The 23,762-nt window shown below is 42.8% G+C and overlaps 1 protein-coding gene across 2 annotated transcripts in view; it reads right to left on the bottom strand.

Moving 5' to 3' along the window:
• The window catches only part of LOC144496096 (nucleolar protein 4-like), a 339,666-nt gene extending 323,343 nt beyond the window's left edge, over nucleotides 1-16,323 (bottom strand). For both annotated transcript variants that reach the window (XM_078217066.1, XM_078217065.1), the window contains exons 1-2: nucleotides 15,559-16,323; nucleotides 856-1,005 (exon numbers count right to left, since the gene is read on the bottom strand). In XM_078217066.1, coding sequence (XP_078073192.1) covers nucleotides 856-1,005; nucleotides 15,559-15,840 — 432 coding nt within the window. In that variant the 5' untranslated portion in view covers nucleotides 15,841-16,323. The remainder of the gene's footprint in view (nucleotides 1-855; nucleotides 1,006-15,558) is intronic.
• Nucleotides 16,324-23,762: the final 7,439 nt, after the last annotated feature.

Below are 23,762 nucleotides of genomic sequence, written 5' to 3' on the forward strand. Positions count from 1 at the left end.
AGTGGAGTTTAGGATCATATCAGATCAGTCATGATCTCACTGTTTGGCAGAGCAGACTCAATAAGCTGAATGGCCTACTTCTGCTCTTACATCTTATGTCTTATAGTACAACATTGGATCATGATAAGGTGACAAATGAGTGTCAGATTTTGAGATATTTTGACCATGTTTCCACAGGAAAAAAAATGGGGTGGGAAAGGTACAAGGATTGTGTTTTAAAGCAATGAAAAGCTTAACTAAAATTATAAGAATTCATGAATTTAGGAATGTATCATATTGCAACTTTCTCCCAACCACAATGCAAACCTGGCGGTGGGAGCATTTTCAAGCTTATGCTACGAACATAACTTTGCTCATGACATACAATACTTTGGAGATCTATGGACCTAAGTGAAGTCTGGAATGGCAGGGAGCCATTCCAGGAAGCCACTCCACAATTTTTATTCAGATATGGAGTTATTCGTGTAAGTGGCAATCTTGAATTATACCAGGACTTTCCACCACTTCACTGTGATAGCAATCTAGTCCCTTGATGCTTTTGCATACTACTTCTTTAAATTAAGTTATAACCCTCCATGTTACATCTTTCTAAACTTGTACAAGTTGACCACCTTACCTAATACAGAAGTAACTTTTTTTTAAAGTGTGAAAGAGTAATGCTTCTCACAGATTGCATAGCCATCAATCAACTGTAAAAATGATTAAAGTTGCCATTGTGGTTATCAATCATAATATTTCACAGACATAACATTCAGGATGCCCTGTTGAAAATGCCATGACAACCAAAGAATAGCAGCATAAACATGGTTCATTATATAAGTCCAAAGATGAACAAATTGAGGATCAATTACTTACTGCTTTGTAGGTTCTCTTCTGGCCAGCATGTTTTCGGGATTTTTCTCCATTTACTCCTATTTCAACATGCATTGAGTAAATAATATCAAAAAAATCTTCAACCACTGCAACCCGCTTTAAAGACTGTTTTTCTGTTGTAGTGACTCCATCCTGTGAACGCACAAAATAAGTCTTTTTTAAGATACTTATATTGGATGAACACAAGATCAAACAGCAAAATGTATAGTCCATTAAAAAATGTAGATTTATGTTATGTGAACTAGAATGTTAACATCAACAGAAGTAAAACAAAAATGTCATTGGAATTAATTTCAAAATAACTTTTTTCTTTAACAGAACTTAATATCTCAATATAATTGACTACACAGAAAATTAAAACTGGCATACTCCGTCCAAAAACAGAACTTTGCCAAAAGAGAATTACAATTACAGTGAGAAGGCCAGCTTACAAAGTAGAGTGGGGAGTTCACCCAATGTTCCAATCATCATTCTCCCCTTAACAAAGCTCATTCAAAACCAGGTTAACTGCTCCTTCTTCTTGGGTCTTGTGGGGCTGGTGGATGCTTACAAATGATTATAATTCAAAAATATTTCATTGCTGTGAAAAGCTGAAGTTTAATAACTCTACATAAATGCCAAGGTTTCTATGCTCCAATTTTGTTTATTTCTGTTCAATCTTGGAATCATGTCATGGAATGATCAGAGTACAGAAGGAAACAATACAAGCCATCATATCAAGCTTTCTGGAAGAACAAGTCAGCTTGTCCCACTCACCTGTCTTTTCCCTGTAGCCCTACAAATTTTCTCTTCACAGATAATTATCCAATTCTCTTTGAAAGCCACAAAAAATTGAATCTGCTTCCGCTACACTCTCAGGCAATGCACTCTAGATTTGATCAATTCACTGCATAATTTTTTTCTTCCCATCACCTTTAGTTCTTTTGCCAATCACCTTAAAGATTGAAAGATTATTGCCAGTGTATCCACAATTTCCACCTTTACTTCCCTCAGGATCCTTGGATGCATCTGGCCCACAAAAGAAATCTAGAATTGGAAGCGAGTCTGAGTAATGGTGCAGTGAACAACAATTGCTGTAAAAACCCATCTGGTTCACTATTATCCTTTAGGGTAAGAAATCTGCCATACTTACCTGATCTAGCCTACATGTGACTCCAGACCTACAGCAATATAGGTATCTCTTAATTGCCCTCTGAAATGGCCTCACAAGCCTATCAGCTGTACTAACCCTGCTAGCACTGTGGATATTCCTGTACCAGATGGACCGCAGGATTAACAGAAGATGGCTCACCAACACCTTCTCAAGGATAATTAGGATGAGCAGCAAGTGCTGGCTTTGTCAGCAACGCCCACATCTTATTGTGATTGATCAACTTTTAAGTACAGCCAGCATTCGTAATATCTTCCCTTTATCAAATTTTAACCCATCCAGTGTCTGAACTATTCCTATTTCCATACGAGTTTGGTGACAACTTCTTTGGTAAAGATGTGAAGTACTCATTTAATATTTCAGTCATGCCCACTCTCTCTATCCATAAATCTCATTTTGACCCCTAATTGGTCCCACTGCTCATTTACTCTTTGTATGATTATAAAAGACTTCTGCTTTCCCTTTTCTGTTTGCTGCCATTCTCTTCCCAAAATCTTTCTTTGCTTCCCTTAATTCCTTTTTAACTTACCCTCTGACCTTTCTATATTCAGAACAGTTCTCACTCATTATCAAGCTGACAGCTGCAGTAGATTCCCTTTTCCTGCTTCATCCTACTTTCCATCTCTTTTGTCATCCAGGGAGATCTGGCCTGGTTTGTCCTACCATTCCCCTTCTTGGACTGTACCTGAATATCTCCTCTTTAAAGACAGCTCATGGTTCTGTTAAGTGTTTCATTTGTCCATCCTCGATTCCAATTTACCAAAGTCAGATCTGTTCTGACCCATTGAAACTGGCCCTTCACCAATTAATAATTTTTACTCTGAACTACTCTTTGTCCTTTTCCATAGCTAACCTAAACCTTATTATACTGCAATCAATGTTCCTGTTATATTTTTAAAAGAATTGCAAGTTGCTTTAAGAGGTGATCACATGATTTGATGGTGATTCTATTAGGATGTTGTCTCAGGTTGCTGGTTTATTTTCAGTTTGTACTTTATGCAGACAACATCTCCGAGAGTAAGTCTGTTCTTGTTACCTTGAATCGACATGTGTAAACCACATTCTGTTTTGTTAAAACCCATAACCCCTAACAATGTTAGAACATTACAGAAAGAAAATTGGCGGCAAGTCAGGACTTCATTCCATTGAGAACATTTACAGTGTAAAACACTTCATTGCAGTGTTAATGTAAGCCTTCCTTGTGACTAATAAATAAAAAAAATTAAGAAAAGATTCTAGGCGGCCTCTCTCATCCCAAAACCATAAAATCCCACCCGATGTCAACGGACCTTTCCATGGTCCGCCTCTTGCCCACTCCAATCCCCATGGCGGGCAGGATGGTAAAATTCCTGCCTTTAAGTCAAAGAAAGACAATGTGGGTACTCAGACTTATAATATTGGAAGGGCAGGGAGAAGCAGTAACAGGATGAAAAGACCGAAGTGCCAGTGCAGGAAGACAATAAAACTATTTGCAGTTTTAAAAGAAGGGTGAGGTTCCAAGCAGAATTTGGCATATTTGAAAAGAGGAATGCTTTTGAAAAAAATTATATATAAAGTCAACGGTTTTCAGGGCAAAAAGGGGAGTATTGGGAAAACAGTAAAAATATACAAGTGCATGTAAGAGATATGGCAGATAAATTAGGATCCATGGGGTCTTTCAATTAAGATATCAATCATGGAGTTCCCATGCAGAGCATTTTCAGTACTTTGTACAAGCAAATAAAATTGAAGCTTCATTGTTTGTATTAGCTTTTCTCAGTGCAATAGGAAGTAAAACCCACAAATTGCTCCGAAACTTGGTTCATCCAGCAAAGTAAGAAGTTTAACAACACCAGGTTAAAGTCCAACAGGTTTATTTGGTAGCAAAAGCCACACAAACTTTCGGAGCTCCAAGCCCCTTACTTCAGGTGAGTGGGAATTCTGTTCACAAACAGGGCATATAAAGACACAAACTCAATTTACATGAATAATGTTTGGAATGCGAATACTTACAACTAATCAAGTCTTTAAGAAACAAAACGACGTGAGTGGAGAGAGCATCAAGAACGGCTAAAAAGATGTGTATTGTCTCCAGACAAGACAGCCAGTGAAACTCTGCAGGTCCAGGCAACTGTGGGGGTTACAAATAGTGTGACATGAACCCAATATCCTGGTTCAGGCCGCCCTTGTGTGTGCGGAACTTGGCTATCAGTTTCTGCTCAGCGACTCTGCGCCGTCATGTGTCGCGAAGGCCGACTTGGAGAACGCTTACCCGAATATCAGAGGCCGAATGCCCATGACCGCTGAAGTGCTCCCCAACAGGAAGAGAACAGTCTTGCCTGGTGATTGTCGAGCGGTGTTCATTCATCCGTTGTCACAGCGTCTGCATAGTTTCCCCAATGTACCATGCCTTGGGACATCCTTTCTTGCAGCGTATCAGGTAGACAACGTTGGCCGAGTTGCAAGAGTATGTACCGTGTACCTGGTGGATGGTGTTCTCACGTGAGATGATGGCATCTGTGTCGATGATCCGGCACGTCTTGCAGAGGTTGCTGTGGCAGGGTTGAGTGGTGTCATGGTCACTGTTCTCCTGAAGGCTGGGTAGTTTGCTGCAGACAATGGTCTGTTTGAGGTTGTGCGGTTGTTTGAAGGCAAGAAGTGGGGGTGTGGGGATGGCCTTGGCGAGATGTTCGTCTTCATCAATGACATGTTGAAGGCTCCGGAGGAGATGCCGTAGCTTCTCCGCTCCGGGGAAGTACTGGACGACGAAGGGTACTCAGGGTACTGGACGACGAAGAGTACCCTTGTAAGTATTCGCATTCCAACCATTATTCATGTAAATTGAGTTTGTGTCTTTATATGCCCTGTTTGTGAACAGAATTCCCACTCACCTGAAGAAGGGCTTGGAGCTCCGAAAACTTGTGTGGCTTTTGCTACCAAATAAACCTGTTGGACTTTCACCTGGTGTTGTTAAACTTCTTACTGTGTTTACCTCAGTCCAACGCCGGCATCTCCACATCATCCAGCAAAACCAGGAACCAAAATTTACAACGAGTTGACAAACAGCCTTGAAAGGCATTACTCTCCAAAATCCATTGATCATCGTGAAACAGTTCAGGTTCCATCAAAGGAATCAAGTGGAAGGCGAAAGTATTGCTCAGTTTGTGGCAGCCTTAAAAAGGCTGGCACATGTGTGCTTGGCAAGTCATTAGAAGATTCTCTTTGCAACTGTCTAGTTTGTGGTCTCCCAAATGAGACTATCCAAGGAAGATTGCTTACTGAACATACTTTGACTTTAAAGACAGCAGTAGAAATCACAGGGTCGAAGGAACTGGCTGCTGAAGAGGCTTCACAATTTAGTGCAGGAATGAAGCTCCACAAGTTGGGAACTGTCCATAAGAAGTCAAAACAGCAAATTGCATAACACAGGTTTGCCAAAATGGGCCATTCAGCAAGTAAATGCTGGAGCAAGGATAGTAAATGCAAGAATTGTGGCAAAATGAGATACATTGCAGAAGTTTATTGGCCATACCAGAATCCCCTGAAAGGAATATTCAAAAGAAAAATATGGGTACCTTTAAGAAGAACAAGTTGCATTCTACAAAAGGAATTCACAACATAGCAGAAAGGAATTATGACTGTGAGGAAGTGAATGTCCAGAAATATGATTAAGAGCTCCAACCAAACGCCTTATCCCGACAGGGTGGATTACATAGATTCTGGATGATTGCAAAGTTAAACGGGCAGTCTATTAGAATGGAGGTTGACACTGGTGCTGCCGTATCTTTAATTCCTGAGACTACATAGCAACAAAAGCTGAAGCATCGTCCTTTAAAACCAGCTGATGTGATTTTTAGGACATACACGGAAGAAACTGTGCCATTAAGTGTATATACTGGTCAACAATCAGCTGAGTGGACAAACAGTGGAGTTGCCTCTCCATGTGGTCCATGGTAATTTTCTAGCTCTATTTGGGAGATCATGGTTGGAGAAGATAAAGCATAACTGAGTGCTGTGAACAGACTAGTCGATGTCAAAACAGACCTACAGCACCTTCTGGATAAATACAAGATAAACACAACAGTGTATTTTAAAAGACACTTAGCTCAATGAAGGGAATGAAACTCAAGATACAGTCTAATAGCTATCCAAAATGTCTCAAAGTAAGAGCCGTGCCATATGCAATTCAGCCCAAGGTGGAAGAAGAATTAGCATGACTTATTAACACGGGTTCATTAGAGCCAGTTATGAGTGACTGGGCTACCCCCATCGTACCCATCGTGAAACCAGATGGTTCAGTTTGTATCTGTGGTGATGTTCAAACAATAATAAATCCAGTGTTGTGAGCTGATCAATATCCACTTCCTTTAATTGAAGATTTGTTTTCTGGGTTATCAGGTGGGCAGAAATTCAGCAAGATTGATCTTTCACAAGCATATTTAAGATGAATATAGCCACTGAATCTCAACTATTGTTTACTGTTATTACTCATAAAGGTTTCTTTTGTTATAAATAAATGGTTGCCTTTTCGAATAACATCCATCTCAGCTTTATTCCAAAGTTTGATGGATCAGAGTCTCTGGTGTGCAATGTTACCTGGATGATAATCTAAAAACAGGACCCAGTGAACAAGAGCACTTGAATAATTTAGAAGCAACACTGGAATGTCTTCAAGCACATTCTCTGCATATCAAGAAAGAAAAAAGTGTGACTTTTTCCAGATGTCACTCCAATAGTTAGGTCACGTTATTGATAGCCAAGGCCTATATAAAGCACTTAAAAAGATGGAAGCTATTTTAGAAGCACCATATCCACAAGCGTGATGCAATAGAGGTCCTTTTCTAGAATCAGTAATTATGGCAAATTTCTTGTTAACTTAGCGACACTATTGAAGCCACTGCATAGTTTACTATGTGTGAAACAGTAATAGTAACAGTAATAAGACTGGGGGCGGCATGGTGGCACAGTGGGTTCGATTCCCGGCTTAGGTCACTGTCTGTGTGGAGTTTGCACATTCTCCGTGTCTGCATGGGTTTCCTCCAGGTGCTCCAGTTTCCTCCCACAGTCCAAAGATGTATGGGTTAGGTGGATTGGCCATGCTAAATTGCCCCTTAGTGTCAGGGGGACTAGCTAGGATAAATACATTGGGTTATGGGATAGGGCCTGGGTGGGATTGTGGTCAGTGCAGACTCGATGGGCCGAATGGCCTCTTTCTGCACTGTAGGGATTTTATGATTCTATGACTGGACAACTGAACGTGAGAAAGCATACAAGGGTGTCAAAAATGCTTTGCAAAATTCTTAAGTATTGGGTCATTTTAATCAAAGCTACCATTACTGCTTGCTTGCACCACTTCACCTTCTAGAGTAGTGACAGTCACGTCCCATATTATGTTTTTGGGAGAAGAATGACCAATAGCTTTTTCTTCATAAGAACACAAGAACATAAGAAATAGGAGCAGGAGTAGGCCATCTAGCCCCTCGGGCCTGCCCCGCCATTCAACAAGATCATGGCTGATCTGAGGCGAATCAGTTCCACTTACCCGCCTGCTCCCCATATCCCTTAATTCCCTTATCGATCAGAAATCTATCTACCCGTGATTTAAACATTTTCAATGAGATAGCCTCCACCACTTCAATGGGCAGAGAATTCCAGAGATTCACTACCCTCAGAGAAGAAATTCCCCCTCAACTCTGTTCTGAACTGGCCCCTACTTTACTAGTGCATATCTAACAATGCTTAAATAGAAAAAGAAGTATTAATATAATTTTTGGTGATGACAGTTTCATTATTTATACGCTCTTCATTTCACATTATTGACTGATCATCAACTCTTAACTACTATTTTTGGACCATATAAAGGCTGACCATCGTTAGCTGCTGGTCGATTGCAAAGATTGTCACTGTTCTTACTTGCATACTCCGATGATATAAAATATCATCAGTCCAATTACCATGCTAATGCTTACCTTTACCTATTGATTTGATTTATTAGTCACATGTGTTAGCATACAGTAAAAAGTATTGATTCTTGCACGCTATACAAAGCATACAGTACATGGAGAAAGAAAGGAGAGAGTGCAGAATGTCGTGTTACAGTCATAGCTCGGGTGTAGAGAAAGATGAACTTAATACGAGGTAGGTCCATTCAAAAGTCTGGTGGCAACAGGGAAGAAGTTGTTCTTGAGTCAGTGGAAAAGAGTATGTACAGGGTGCATGGGATTCTTTATTATGCTGACTGCTTTGCTGAGGCAGCAGGAAGTGTAGACAGAGTCTATAGATGGGAAGCTGGTTTGCGTGTTGGACTGGGCTTCGTTCACAACCCTTTATAGTTTCTTGCAGTCTTGGACAGAGCAGGAGCCATACCAAGCTGTGATACAACCAGAAAGATGCTTTCTGTAGAGGTTGGTGAGAGTCATAACGGACATGCTGAATTTCCTTAGCCTCCTGAGAAAGTAGAGGTGTTGGTGAGGTTTTTTAACTATCGTGTTGGCATGGAGGGACCAGTACAGGTTGTTGGTGATCTGGACACCTAGAGGAAATACCACCAACTAGTTTACTCATATTCTAGCAGATCATTTGCCTGTGACAGCTTCTCAAGTTCAGAGACATACCAGAAATTATCCTCTAATGGGGAAGATGATGGATATTGTATTGAAAGGAACGATAGCTGGAACACATCAGATGTATCCTGATTTGAAACCACACGTGTCATGAAAGCTCAAGTTGACCATCCAAGGCAGGTGGCTATTGTGGGGAATCCAAGTGATCATTCTTCCTAGCAGTGCCAGATTTAGACTTGGTGAGGCCCTAAGCTATATAAAGCTTGGAGGCCCCTTGTTAAAAAGTTACACCAAAAGGTCTCACAAAGGTGCGTACCAAAAAGGTGCAACCCACAAAGGTGGGTCGCCAGAAAAAAATTGAAAACATAATTATGCCTTTTAATTATTTAATAGCAAGGTATTTAAAGTGAAAAATACAAATTATTTTCAAATGAATGCATTTACTGATTACATATTTATCATTTGGCTGGCTTGATCTCTCTCGTAGATTTTGGTAATTTTTTGAGTTGCTCTTCAAGCTGGTTCTTTCTTTTTCTTTTCTGGTATCCGCTCTTAAATGTTCTCTTCGTTGTAAACCTTCTGAAATTTTGTGAGGCCCTAAACTGTAGCTTGTTTAGCTTATACCTAAATCCGGCACTGCTTCCTAGTCTGCATGGAAGTGCTCTTGAACAACTGCTGGGTCTGGATGCTCAGATTGAAGAAAAAGTGGGACAGTGTCATTCCTGTGCACAAGAAATACACCATCCTTATCTCCTTTATTTCCTTGGGAGTGGCCTAAAATGCCATGGCAATGTTTGCATGTAGATTTTGCAGGTTTCTTTAAGGATTACATGTTCTTAGTCATAATTGGCGCACACAAAGTAGCCAGATGTTATCATGAGACCTACTACAACTGAACAAACCATTGAAAAATTTGACCATTTTTGGGTATTTTATGGAAATGCTACTCATGTGACTACTCAAAATTCACCTGCATTACTAAGTTGAGAACTACATATGGTTTGTATTACTTGCCAGAAACTTCAGAGACAGTAGAGCGTCAACAACAATCTCAAGTTGCTGGATGAGAAGTGAAGTCAAAACAACATTCATTTCAAAAAGGAGATTGAGTGTTAGTGCATAATTTTGCCACGAGTGAGAAATGGATACCAGCCATAGTTTTAGCAAAAACAGGTCCAATTTCTTACACGGTTCAAACTAAAGATGAACTAGTTTGATGATGCCATGCTGGCCAATTGTTGTCATCTCAAAATGATTTCTCAGAACCATCTTCAGAAGTACCAACTTTTTCAGTCCCTAGTGTTGTGAACACTACTATGGAAGACTTAGTTCAACCTGAGTTACCTGATGATTGCTTCTATGCTACTATACCGAGTGAGAATGATGCAGGATTACTTTCAAGAGAAGAAGTGTCGACTGAAGTTCCAAATCATACTTCTAGGGTCAGGGACACCCAAATTCCAGAACGTCATATACAACCAAAGATGAATAGACGTATTCCGGATTTACTTTCTTATTGACTGTGTATGACTAATGATGCATAGTACTGTGTCTAGAGTATTATTATCCTATGTATAACATCATAGTAATTTGTTATGACCATATAAGTAAAGGGGAGGGGTGTTATATATTTAAAAGGATTGCCAGTTGCTTCAAGAGCATGATTTGATGATGTAATTGGAGTGTTGCCGCAGGCTGCTGTTTTATTTTCAGTTTGTACTCTGTACAGAGAACATCTCCTAGAATAATAAAATGCGTTGTTGTTACTTTGAATCCACATGTGCAAACCACGTTCTTTTCTTTTTGTTAAAACCCACAACCCCTAACAGAGATGGGACATTACAGTTCCTGATATGTTCTCCCCCAACACTTAATCAATATGACCTTATTCCCTAGAACCAGATCCAACAATCCAAACCAAAAAGGAAGGAGGCAAACATATTGACCTGGAAAACTTCCCTGAACACAATTCAGAAATGCTTATCCCCATGCCCTTTATACTATTACTAGTTCAGTCTATATTAGGATAATTAAAGTTGCTTGTTATGACTACTCTATAGTTTTACATATCTGTAATTTCTTTGCACATTTGTTCCTCTACATCTTTTCCACTAGTTTGTGGCCTACAAAATACACTCTAAAGTAAAAGATACCTCCATTTGTTTCATTGCTCTACCCAAATAACGAAACAGCAACCCCACAGTTAAGGCTGGTCTTCCTTTCTTATATGTTTGATAGCATGTTTTTTTGCAAAATTTCCATTAGTTGTCCTTCTACAACAGAAAGTGTGCACTCAGACTTTCACACTACCATGAAGCTTTTTATTGAAAGAACCCATCCATGCAGTTACTAATTCATCGATTACACATCCTGTGACCTCTCCCCTACAAAATCATATGGTCTCCTGCTAGATGACTTTATAAATCCTGTGGAAAACACATTCAGAAGGTGCATGTCAAATCTGAGGCATAGAAATAGTATAATCATTGCCCGAACAATTGTGTATATTCAAACCGAACCAAGACAATCCAACAGGTCTATACCATCAAATTTCAAATAATCCAAACTCGGTTTGTATCTGGAAATGCACACAGCCTGACCAAATGCCAGCCGGTGTAGACAGGGATCTGTCTTCACATACTCTGAAAAAGGTGTGGACTTGAAGCTAGGGTGCAGCAAGGCCACCCAGAGGCCTGTACTATGGAACAGCCGAATACATGTCAAGGTTCGTAGAAGCTCGTTCAGGTCATTTTTTCCAGATCTGAGAGAGGATTCAGAGTTGTTGTATTATTAACTTTAACCTTATTAGCAACGTGAATAGAGGAGCTCAGGCGAGAACTAACAGTGTTTCTCCCAATGTCTAATGAAACTTAAACATGAACAGCAGAGTTAAACAGAAATTAAGAATCTTATTCGGTTTGAGTTGATACTACATGTATGTCATCTGGGTTGGAAACTTGTGAGCAATCGTTCTGAGTTTGGGCGAGAGATTTTTCAATGTCAGTTCAGAGTCACTTACAGCTCAGAAAGAGGCCTTTCGGCCCAGTGAGGCAAAATCTAATTCATTGTAATCTAAACAAAAATTAAGATTTTGTAATGCCAGTTTTGTTTTTCAAAGACTCAACGAGGCGTGTCGTCCTCAACGGTGGAGTAGAACATCTAACTGCTTTCATGACATTTTAAGGGAACAAGTACAACACTGTTTAATCCTGTCACTTTCTGTTAAAAGGAGCCAGCTCAATCCAAAACCGAATTTCGACTTCAGAAATTCAAAGCATGTTGATGGATCTCTCAAGTTAAGCCTGCTCATCATAATATGCATTTTGAATCTGGTACCAAAAGGGACTAGTTTAGATGTGTTGAGGGCACTCATTGCACCAGGTACACAGTCATCGAAATGTCAGGAGGTAACCGTCTTAAGACGATAAGATTTACCAAACAGATAGATCATCGGTACCAATAAAGAAAAATCTATAGTACAATGAATGCGTCAGCTTTCTTCATTTGGGACATGGTTTTTCTCTCCCTTCCCCATGCTGGAAAATCGACACTAAATGAAGTACTCAGCAGGGGACAAATCAGGAGTGCATGTTATTATCCCCGAGGGCTCAAAATCTTGGTCATGAAAAACAGATGGGAATGTAAGCTCGTTAACCTCGTGCGATTCACACCTGTGGCAATTAGCACTGTATCTGGAAAATATTTAATTTTATTTTTCCGTCACACCAACTTAAAATGGCTCTAATGGCATCACCAGCGATTCATTTCAACATAAAACCGCTATATATCGACAAGAATTCGGTTTCATGAGAAATTTTTCCGGCGATTGTGGCCTGCTGACAGCAATGGTGTGACCAATGGTCGTAGCCAGCTAACTCGCACAATTGCAACGCTGTGCGATTCTGTCTCAACGTCGCATAAACTAAATGCCCTTTCCAGGTTGCTGGCGGAAGGGGTGGAGGTGTGAGCAAGTGCTCCAATCTCGCAATGCATCCCAGGAGGCGCTGAACTGCTTCAGTTTCCAATGGTAAAATCATCAGCCTTCGAGGAGCTGCTGTCGGTCGGTAGCTCGATGACAAGGGGCACTGAAGCAGAAGATAGCGTTTTGGGGGTGGGGGTGGGGGTGGGTTTTAAGTTTGGGGGGGGGGGGGCCGTTTAAGAAAAAAAAGCTCGGGCAAGAATCACCAGGCATATCCCATCCCATCCCCGTGTGAAAACAAACCTGCCGAACTTTTTAAAAAAAATAGAATCGCAGGCTCAGCAAAGAGGCCACTTGGCCCATCGTGTCCGTGCCTTCCTAACTCCAATTTGCGGGATTCCGGCCGGTATGGGGCACTCGACTTTCATATTGGAGACAGTGACACCTCTCGGCCCGACAACAACATCTGGTGGTGCCGAAGGCGACCGGGATGGGGGGGGGGGGGGGGGTGGAGGATTTAAACAGGTTGATTCTGCGCCGTAGGCCGGGAGCAGGTAGTAACCGTCGTTTCCATGGGAACAAGGCGAGCAGCCGCCGCGAGGTGTGGACAGACATTCTGGGCGCGAGGATCCCCCCCGCCGCGGGCACGCGCTGCGCCTCCCGAACCGACCCGAGGCGGGGCCCGGGAAATGTCGGCGGGGGTTGCGCTTGCTTGCTGGCAGGCTGGCGCGTTCAGGTGCGGGGCGCGAGGGCTCGCTCTCGCTGGCGGTTTGGGAGGGAGGGGGGTGTGTGATGGCGGCGCGGACGCGCGCGCGCTCAGGCGGGACCCACAGCCTCTTGGCAGCACAGTTAGATTTTACACCAGATTGTCGACAAGCCGACCCGGCCAGCAGCTCCCGGAGTGGGGGGTGGGAAGGAAGAGGAGAGTGGAGGGATGGCACGGCACGCCATTCCGGGCCTTGTCATCCAATTTTGAACCTTAAAAAATATATATATACAGCCGGACAGCCACATCAACAAACGTTCAGTTCCCCCTCTCACAATGACAAATCACACAGATGATCGACCGCAAAAACAAACACTAGACTCGACGAGCGGGAGTAACTTGCTCATAAAATAAATATTCCAGAAGGTAAGGTTGGGTGACAGGCCTACTCGATGGCAATATGGTCGCCTGTAACACCCTGTATGCGTACACAGTAACACTGATAACTCGGCTGCCTGGTAAGGTTTTTAATGCTGCCCTCTGACTCATGTCTACCTCAACGCAAGCATATCGAATATAGTGGTGGATTCAAGGGTTTTACATCCATTCTTCGAACCAGATAGTTCTGTGACTTGTTAGTCAAGGAAAAATATGTTAAAGTACTTCAGTATATTCTTCAACTGAGATCTTTTGCTAATATTGTCTCAATCAAGTGCAGAAACTCCCCTTTCCCCTACATGCGAATGCTTTTTATTCCAAAGCGAATGCTAGACATCTTTATTACATTTACTTGCCAAAATCGCCACCTTTAAATTTTATCATCTCCAACAGGGACGCTTCAGTTGGTGCTAATTTTTTTTCAGCATTTAATATATATGGTTGGGAGTAGGCATCAGCTCCCACCCATGCTCTTATTCCGAACGATATTAAAAAAGTATTGTATTTACTTGGTATACATGAGAAACAAGACCTATAATCAGATAAAACGGATAGGTAGGTGACGAATCGTGATCAGATTTCTATCAGCATTCATCGGCTGCTGGTACCTTCGTCCCGCCGTGATGAAAGAAATGCCAGGTCCTGAGGTTCTGTTGCCTGGTGACAAAAGTGCATATCCCAGACCACGGAGGATTATAAATGCAGAAATATCGATAAATTCTAATCTAACTCTCCATGATGCTGTTCACTGAGCAGTAAAATATCAAAATGCACCCTCGATGTAGCCTCTGTAACCCACGAAATTGCCTGTACTTTTAATGTGAATGAATACAGTTAGCTTTCTGTGGAATGTATAAAATGGATACTGAACAGTGCAAAGCGCCCTCCCATTTTATTTGCAATTGCCTGTCCTGTTGATGGCACTTGTAATTCAGTCTCTCAGGCAATCGGGTAGTGTAGTTAATTAGCCCGATAACACAGACGATGTTTCTCCAGCTTCCATGTCTTTTAAAAGATAGTAATCACGATGCCTAATTATCAGACGGCGGATTTAGTGGCAAGAACGGATCTCTTGGGCAGACAGGAAAGAACTGTCCAAAAAGAAGTCCCCAAAGCCCCCAACATAATCCAGGTTGTCAGAAACGTTACGGAAAACAGAGCCCATCATTCGCGCGTCCTCGTTGTAATCACACCCTTTCTGTTTCACCGGGATAATCGCGTGGGTGGACGAGGGGATTTGGATTGTTAGCAAAAATGTTTCTGAACAGCTATCATCATTACTCATCTGATGCAATTGAAATCTATAGACCTGCAAGTGCTGCTTAAAATAAGTGGTTAACCAGAGCCATTTAAAAAAAAATCTTCCTTATTAAAATGGAACTATAGAGAGGTGTAGTTCCCGTATTTATTTTCGAAATTGCAGCATTACCACATGAAACAATACGAGATGTATTCGGGAAAACAGGTCTGTTTAGAAAATAACTGGAAAACTGAGGGGATGGGGGGGGGGGGGGGCGCGATGGTGGTTTACACACCCACCAGCGCTGCATTTGGCTCCCGACCAAAAATTCTGTCCCGACACTATGTAATGATATCCGGGATGCATCAAGCACTCGCACCTCAAATTATGCTTCAAAATTCGACTCTGGGCATTAATGCTACTTGTGTTTTTTTTAAAATACTCTTCTCAAGGTAAGTGGTCGAGCTGTGAACTAAAGAAGCAATTGACCCCCAATGTAATTTTCCCTGTAATTAAATAGACGATAGGATGAGTGTACAATCTGGACGTGCCAACCGAGGCAACATGACCGCCTGATGTACCATACACTAAGACCCCATCATCAGGCAGCCAACTGTGGCACCCCTTTGCTTCCTTACGTACAGACTTGGAAACAAATAAACATCAACTTTAATACAAGTGAGCACTAACCGTTGTTTTGACTGGCACGTAAAGGACCAGTTTACCACCTCCAGCCTTCAGCTCCTCCGACGATCCCAGCTGGAACCCTTTCGATTTCACCCAGAATTTAAATTTGGCGTTATCGGCAGAGCTGGGTTCCACTCCGCTCAGGAATTGGACGATGCGATCGTATTTCTTGCGGGTGACCGTCTTGGTTTTGCCCGAGTCCCCGTAGGTCTTCAGACACCAGTCCTGAAACTGACGGTACAGGTCCCGGTCGCTGCTGTCCCGGGCGGCCGCTTTGTTCTCCATAATAGCCCAGGAGCCTGGGACTCGAGTGTGGCTAATGTATGGACTTTTACACCTGGATGGCCCAAAACGGAACAACAATACGCCGAAAAAGGGTATTAGTCGACAAATCCCCTCCCAACAGCAATGCTAATACATAAAAATCAGTCTTTTTATGTTTCGAAATAAGATATAATGTGAACGGCACATTAGAAAAATGACCGAGCAATGCACAAACTGCCGGTTTTGTGAAAGGGAGCGATGCGGCCGGGAGCCCCGCTCTGGAGGCAGTTGTATTTTTTTTTGCTCTTGCCCCGTTGGTACCGTTAAGCAGCAGCAGCAGTGCCGCCCTTGTCCGGATCGGTGCCGCCTGCGGGACTCTGGCCGTGCAGAGTGGAGGCGAGCGGATCACGCGGCGCGCTCTCCCGGCCCCCTCCCCGAGCTGCCGGAGACAGAGCGCGAGCGCCGGGCTTCCCCGCTCCACCAGCTCTCCCCCTTTTTTGTTTCGAGCCACGCGATTGGCCGACGGAACAAAAGTTTCTCTGGCGACGGCCAATCAATGATGTCACGTACAGCTGTCCCATTTAGGAATACAGTGCAACACGCATGCCTTCCGCAGCGAGCTGGCCAGCGCGCATTCAACAGCTGATACAGGTGAATCCAAAAATACACGCTGCCTCCGAAAAAGAAAACCAGGGTCTTTGTCCGACCTCTGCGCGAAACCGAACCCAGGAAATGAAGTAAACTTACTGTTTATATCAGTCATCTGTTTGTCTATCATAAACATAAAAGGAACATGTCAGACACTCCATATTATTCAAGCAAAACATCTGTGAGAATACTGCACATTTTGGTTCTGAAATGATAACATGTTAAACATATTTATCACTTTATCTCTCAATAAGACTCACATGGCCACCACTGCCCTGACCGTCCCCCACTGCTTTGCAGTTAACAGTTTCACATTAAAATTATTCCTTTCAAGGGGTGTTGGCTTCACTGTATCCCAATACACGATGTGGAGGTGCCGGCGTTGGACTGGGGTAGGCACAGTAAGTAGTCCCACAACACCAGGTTAAAGTCCAACTGATTTATTTCCTCACTCACCTGATGAAGGGGCAGTGCTCCAAAAGCTCGTGCTACCAAATAACCTGTTGGACTTTAACCTGGTGTTGTGAGACAATTACTGTCCCAATACATGTGACAATAATAAATCAAATCATTACCTATCCCTCCCTAATTGCCCTTGAGGAAGTGATGGTGAGCTGCCTTCTTGAACCACTGCAGTCAGTCAATGTAGTGTAGGGACACCCACAGTGTTGTCAGGGAGGGAGTTTCAGGATGTTGGTCCAGTGACAGTGAAGGAATGGTAATATATTTCCAGATCAAGATGGTGAGTGTCTTGGATGGTAACTCCCAGGTTGTGGCATTCCCATCTATCTGCTGCACTTGACCTTCAAGATGGTAGTGGTCCTGGTTTGGAAGATGCTGTCTAAGGAGCTTTGGTGAGATCCTGCAGTGTTTTTTGTAAATGCTACTGTTGCATTGGTGGTGGAGGGAGTGAATATTTGTTGAAGTGGTGTCAATCAAGTGGGTTGCTTTATCCTGGATGGTGTCAAACTGCAGTCCTCATAGAACTCTTGTTGCCACAGAATGTATATGGCTAATCCAGTCGAGTTTCGGATCAATGGTAACTCCCAGGATGTTGACAGTGGGGGATTCAGTGATGGTAATGCCATTGAATGTCAAGGAATGATGGTTAGATACTCTGTTGTTGGAGATGGCTATCACCTGGTACTTCTGTTGCATGACCGTTACTTGCCACTTGTCAGATCAGGCCTGGATATTGTCCAGTTCATGTTGCATTTTGACATGGACTGCTCCAGTATCTGAGGATCACAAATGACACCAAACATCAATGAACATCCCCCCTTCTGATCTTATGATAGAAGGAAGGTTATTGATGAAGCAGCTGAAGATAGTTGGGCTTAGGATACTCAGCTGAGGAAATCCTGCAGTGATGTCCTGGAGTTGAGATGACTGACCTCCAAAAACCACAACCATCTTTCTTTGAACTAGACTTGATTCCAAACTGTGGAAGGTTTTCTCCTGATTCCTGCTGAACTCCAGTCTTGCTAGGGCTCCTTGATGTTATCCTCGGCCAAATATAGCTTTAATATCAAAGATAGTTACTCTCACCTCACATCTGGAGTTCAGCTCTCTGTCCATGTTTCAACCAATGTTATAACAAGGTCAGGAGCTGAATGGCCCTAGAGGAACGCAAACTGAGCGTCAGTGAGCAGGTTATTGCCACTTGATTGCACTGTTGATAACTCCTTCCATCACTTTACTGATGGTCTAGAGTAGATTGATGGGGCAGTAATTGGCTGGGTTGGATTTGTCTAGGGGTTGGATTTGGCACAAGACTTCAGTACTATTGCTGGAATATTGATAGGCCCCATATCTTTTGCAGTATCCAGTGCCTTCAGCTGCTTCTTGCTAACATGTGGAGTGAATTGAATTGACTGAAGAATGGCATCTGTGATGCTAGGAACCTCCGAAGGAACCCAACTTGGATCTTCTCAGCACTTCTGGCTAAAGATCGTTATGCAAATGCTTCAGCCTTTGGCACTAATATGCTGGGCTCCACCATCACTGAGGATGGGGATATTTGTGGAGCCTCCTCCTCCAAGAAGTTGTTTAATTGTCCACCACCATTCAGGGCTGGACGAGGCAGGACTGCAGAGACTGATCCTGATGATATTCCTCTCCAATATTGGTTCAAAATATTCAGCTATTTGGAAAAAGTGTTCCCTGCCCCCTACTATTTGCTCATGGATTTCCTTGGATCTCAAAGGGGTGAGAACTTCATCTGGAATAGGCTCAAGATAGGAGCAGCGGCAGAATTGGGAGTGCCTTAATAGGGTCTTCCAGTTTGCTTTCCTCCAGGTACACAGGCTGATTTCCACAAGAATGGCTAAAGAAGTGGATTGTGGACTTTGTGCCACTCTCCTCCCTAAGCCACACCTCAGCCTTCAGATGGAAGGATCTGAGTGGTAAAGCTAACATATCCAAGGAGGCCTCAAAATTCAGATAACTCATGTAAAGCTTCCTAGTGGATCCTTAGAGCCAGAGCTCTGGTTTCTGCTTTTTGGGCAACAACAAATAGGCCTCACCACCAACAGCTATTATCACTCTTAGAGTAGTATCTGGATTGCCATTCTGGGATTTTGACACAGATCTCTGCCAAAACCTAGACATTCACTTGGGGAACGTCTTGGCATTGTAACCACCTAGAAAGTTTATTTATTAGTCAAAAGTAAGGCTTACATTAATGCTGCAATGAAGTTACTGTGAAATTCCCCTAGTTGCCATACTCTGGCATCTGTTCCAGGCAATGCACCTAACCTGCACGTCTTTCAGACTGTGGGGGGAAACCGGAACACCCGGAAGAAACCCACACAAATACGGGGAGTACGTGCAAACTCCACACAGACAGAGACCCAAGCCAGGAATCGAACCCGTGTTCCTGGCGCTGTGATGCAGCAGTGCTAACCACTGTGCCACCCTACTGCCCACACCTGAAAATTCAGGCCATGTCAAATAAAGTGTACCCTTGCCTAACTAGCAAAAACAAAAAGGAAATTTAAGATGTAGATAGCATACATTTTATCCGTCACACTTTCATAATATAAGTATAGGAAAGTTATTTTAATAGGAGTCTTCAGTCAACAAATATAACCTTCAAAAAAGTAAGTTGTATAGAATTAGAGATGGTAGGTGCAGTCCCAACTACTACTTAACCTTGTCGCAGAAGACATAGATGACAATGTTTATTTAATTTAATTTTTAAAATTTGTTTGAGTTGAAAAACTGCAGTGTTTTGCATGTGAAAAGGGCAAATACACAGAATGCATACACACATCTGGAAAAAGCATTAAAGAGCCATTTAGCCTCCCAAGCCTGGAAGCCATTCAACAACAACAAATATTTATACTGCGGCTTTAACATAATAAAACATCCTAAAGCGTTTCATAGGAGCATTATAAAACAAAGTATGCCACCAAGTCACATAAATAAACTTTAGGTCAGATGATCAAAACCTTAGTCAAAAAATGGGTTTTAAGGAGAAGCTAAAAGGAGGAAAATAGGATAGAGGCAGAGAGTTGAAGGAAGTGTATTACAGAGCTTGGGCCAAGGCAATGGAAGGCATGGTCACCAACAATGGAGTGATTACAACTAAGAGGTGCTGGAATTGGAGGAGCACATATGTCTTGGAGCGTTGTGCGGTTGAGGGAGATTACAGAAATATGGGAGGGTGAGGAGGAATTTGAAAACAAGGATGAGAATTTTAAAATGAAGATGTTGTTTGATTGGGTGCACAGCAATGGTCGTGGAATAAGACCTGCACTATCTAAGACATGGGCAGCAGAGTTTTAGGTGAAGTCAAGTTTCTGGATTGTGGGAGCACAGCCAGGAATACATTGGAATAGTCAAATCTCGAGGTGATGAAGATATGATTGAGAGTTTCAGTAGCAGATAAGCTGAGGTAGGAGTGAAGTTGAGTGATGTTATAGAGCTGGAAGTAGTGATGTTTTAGTGATAGCACAAATATGAGGTCAGAAGTTATTTTTTCCTCCATCTTTCCCTCCAGATAATCTCCAAACATCAAGAATTTTGTAAGAAAAAGCCATTATGCCTCTTTTCAGGAAACATGAGCCCTATGACACCAATGGAGAAGACTGGGCTCAATATACTGAGCGCATGCGATACTTCTGTGCCAACAACATTGAAGGAGATGAGAAGCAAAAAGTGATTTTCCTGACAGGATGCGGGGCTCCAACTTGTAATGTGATAAGAAGTCTGACCTATCTGGATGCCCCTGACTCAAAAACTTTTAATGAACTGGTAGACCTTGTAAAAAACCACTACGACGCAAAGCTCTTGGCAATTCTCCAACAAAATCGCTTCAACATGGCTGGGAAAACCCGTGGAGAAGCTGTCACTCAGTTCTTGGCAAGATTGTGAAAACTAGCTGAACTGTGAATTTGGACTGCCTCTTAATGAAATGTTATGGAACAGATTGCTATGTGGCTTGAACGACCTAACATTCCAAAAGAAGAGAACCCAATTTGGACTTTAAAAAAGCTAATGAGATGGCTTTGTCACTTGAGTATGTAGGAAAAGGAGCTACAAAGGGCATCAGGCAGCAATGTCTTCCAACGAGGGGGAGGGACCTCATTCAATCAGGCATTAAAGGGTCCCACTTGATATAGGAACCCTAATGTCACCACCAGACAGTCAAGGAGCAACAGTGCCGTCTCCAAAAGTATGAAAGAACATACTCCGGGTGTATAGTTGTCAGTTGGATTACCGAAAGCACTGTCAAAGGACACAGTCACAGCGATGTTTCAGGCGCAGGCAAAATGCATGTTGTCTCGGAAGAAAGCCAAGGCTGGTACTTGAGCATACCATTGATGTATCCCTTCTTCCAGAGACAGGGTCTAAATTGTATTGTAACAATGAAAGTTGCCCCGATAATGGTTGAATTACCAATAAATGGCTTTCCCTTGATAATGGAGGTGGACACGAGAGCCACAGTCTCTGTTATCAGAGAATAGACCTATGATCGGGCATCCAATTCCTGAGGTTGGAAGACATGAAGGCCAAGCTAACCACCTACACAGGGGAAGCTTTACAAATAAAAGGCACCACAGTGGCCTCAATGACTTATAGATAGCAATCAGCTCGTCTCCCACTCATTGTTGCACGGAGGCATGGACCAAGCCTTATGGGGAGAGATTGACTCCAACAGATTTGGCTCAATTGGTTGGAAATCTTCAGGCTAGGCGTGGAGGACTGTACCAAGTTATCAATAGATACCCTGGAATTTTTCAGAAGAGCCTGGGGAAAATAGAAGGAGCCAAGGCCCAAATGTTCATTGACCCTGACACTACTCTTGGGTACTTCAGCGCAAGGTCGGTCCCTTACTCCATGCTAAAGGAGTGAAAACTGAACAAGGGCATCTTGAAAGCTTGGGTATAATAAGGCCAGTGCAATTTTCAGAATGGGCTGCATCTGTAGTCTCTGTTCTTAAGCCTGACAAATCAGTTCGTCTTTGTGGGGCAATAAACTGATAGTCAATCAAGTTCCAAACTCGACAGGTACCCTATGCCCAGGATCGAAGATTTTTAGCTCAGGTTAGCAGGTGGAATGACTTTCTCCAAGTTGGTTATGAGCCACACTTATCTCCAGCTTGAATTTGATTAATCCTCCCAGAAATGTGTGACAACAAACATTCATAAGGGACTCTGTCTTTTGGGGTCTCGCAGCATGTGCCATCTTCCAAAGAGTTATGGAGAACATCCTTCATGGGCTGCCCAAGATAACAGTATACTTAGCTGACATCTTCGGGGCTTCAGAGCAGGAACAGCTGGCCAACCTAGAATAAGTCTTGTCATGATTCTCCAGGGTGTGAGTTCACTTGGAGAGGGAGAAATGCGCTGCCCAGGCAGCCAAAGTAACCTATTTAGGGTACCGAGGAGATGGAAAGGCGTTATATCCAGTAGAGGATAAAGTAAAGGTCATGAAGGAGGCACCGACCCCAAGGAACACCACAGAGTTAAAATCCTTCTTGGGGTCAGTCAATTATTATGAAAAATTTATCCCAAATGTGGCTTCCATGCTGGCCCTTGCATGCCCTATTACAACAATACCACAGATATATTTGGGAAGACTTTTTAAGGTCAAACGTCAGTTACTGTCATCCAACTTACTGGCCCATTTCGACCCGAAGAAAGAACTTATTTTAATCTGTGATGCTTCCTCCTACAGGGTTGGTACAGTGCTGTCATACAGCTGGAAAGACGGACAGAGAAGCCCATCGCATATGCCTCCAGGACCCTTTTGGATGCAGAACGTAGATCATCTCAAATTGAGAAGGCAGGATTGGCGGTCGTATTTGGTTGAAGAAGTTCTATCAATATGTCTACAGTTAAAGGTTTTTTATAGTTACCGACCATGAACTTTTGCTGGGCCTCTTCAAAGAGGATAAAGCAATTCCCCCTATCACCTCAGCTCGGATACAAGGTTGGCCTTGTTATTGGTGGCCTATGAATATATTCTGGAACATTGACCTGGGATCTGAATAGCTAATGCAGGCGCACTGAGTCGCTTTCCATTGCCTACAAGCCTAGCTCCTTTACCAGCAGTAAAAGATGTGATGACCCTGAACTTGTTGGAGACCTTGCCTGTGTCAGCAAGACAGATAAAAGCCCGGACCCAAAGGACCCAACCTTATCCAAAATTAGGTACGTGATTTTACAAGGTGGACTCCAAGGATCACCCTTCGAAAAAATAATACCTCATTAAAAAATCTGAATTTGGTGCTGAGGACGGGATCATCCTTTGAGGGTCCTGAGTAACTGTTCTGCCCCCAGGGCGACATCCAATATTAATGGAACTACATAATGGCCACCCAGTATTGTCAAAAATGAAGATGCTGGCCAGGAACGGCTTCTGGTGGCCCGGTCTTGATTCCAACATCACAGACTTGGTAAAGCAATGTGAATTATGTCAGGAAGATCAAAACCCCCACCCCTACACACATGCGAGTGGCCGAGCAGGCCATGGGTGCATGTACATGTGAACTTTTCAGGTCCCTTTATGGGTTCATGCTTTTAACCATGGGGGATGCACACTCCAAGTGTTTGGAGGTGCACTGCATGGGCTCCACAACTACTTAGGCTATGATCGAGAAATTACAGCAAAACTTCAGCTTATATGGAATACCAAAAGTCCTAGTTTCCGATAATGGCACGGCCTTTTCTTGTGGTGATTTCCAGAACTTCGTGCTATCCAATGGTATCTGATATGTCAGGACTGCACCTTATCACCCATCATCAGAACAGGCAGTTCAAACCATCAACAATGGTTTGAAGAAATAA

Source organism: Mustelus asterias, chromosome 7, assembly GCF_964213995.1.
Source record: "Mustelus asterias chromosome 7, sMusAst1.hap1.1, whole genome shotgun sequence".
NCBI classification, from domain to species: Eukaryota; Metazoa; Chordata; class Chondrichthyes; order Carcharhiniformes; family Triakidae; genus Mustelus; species Mustelus asterias.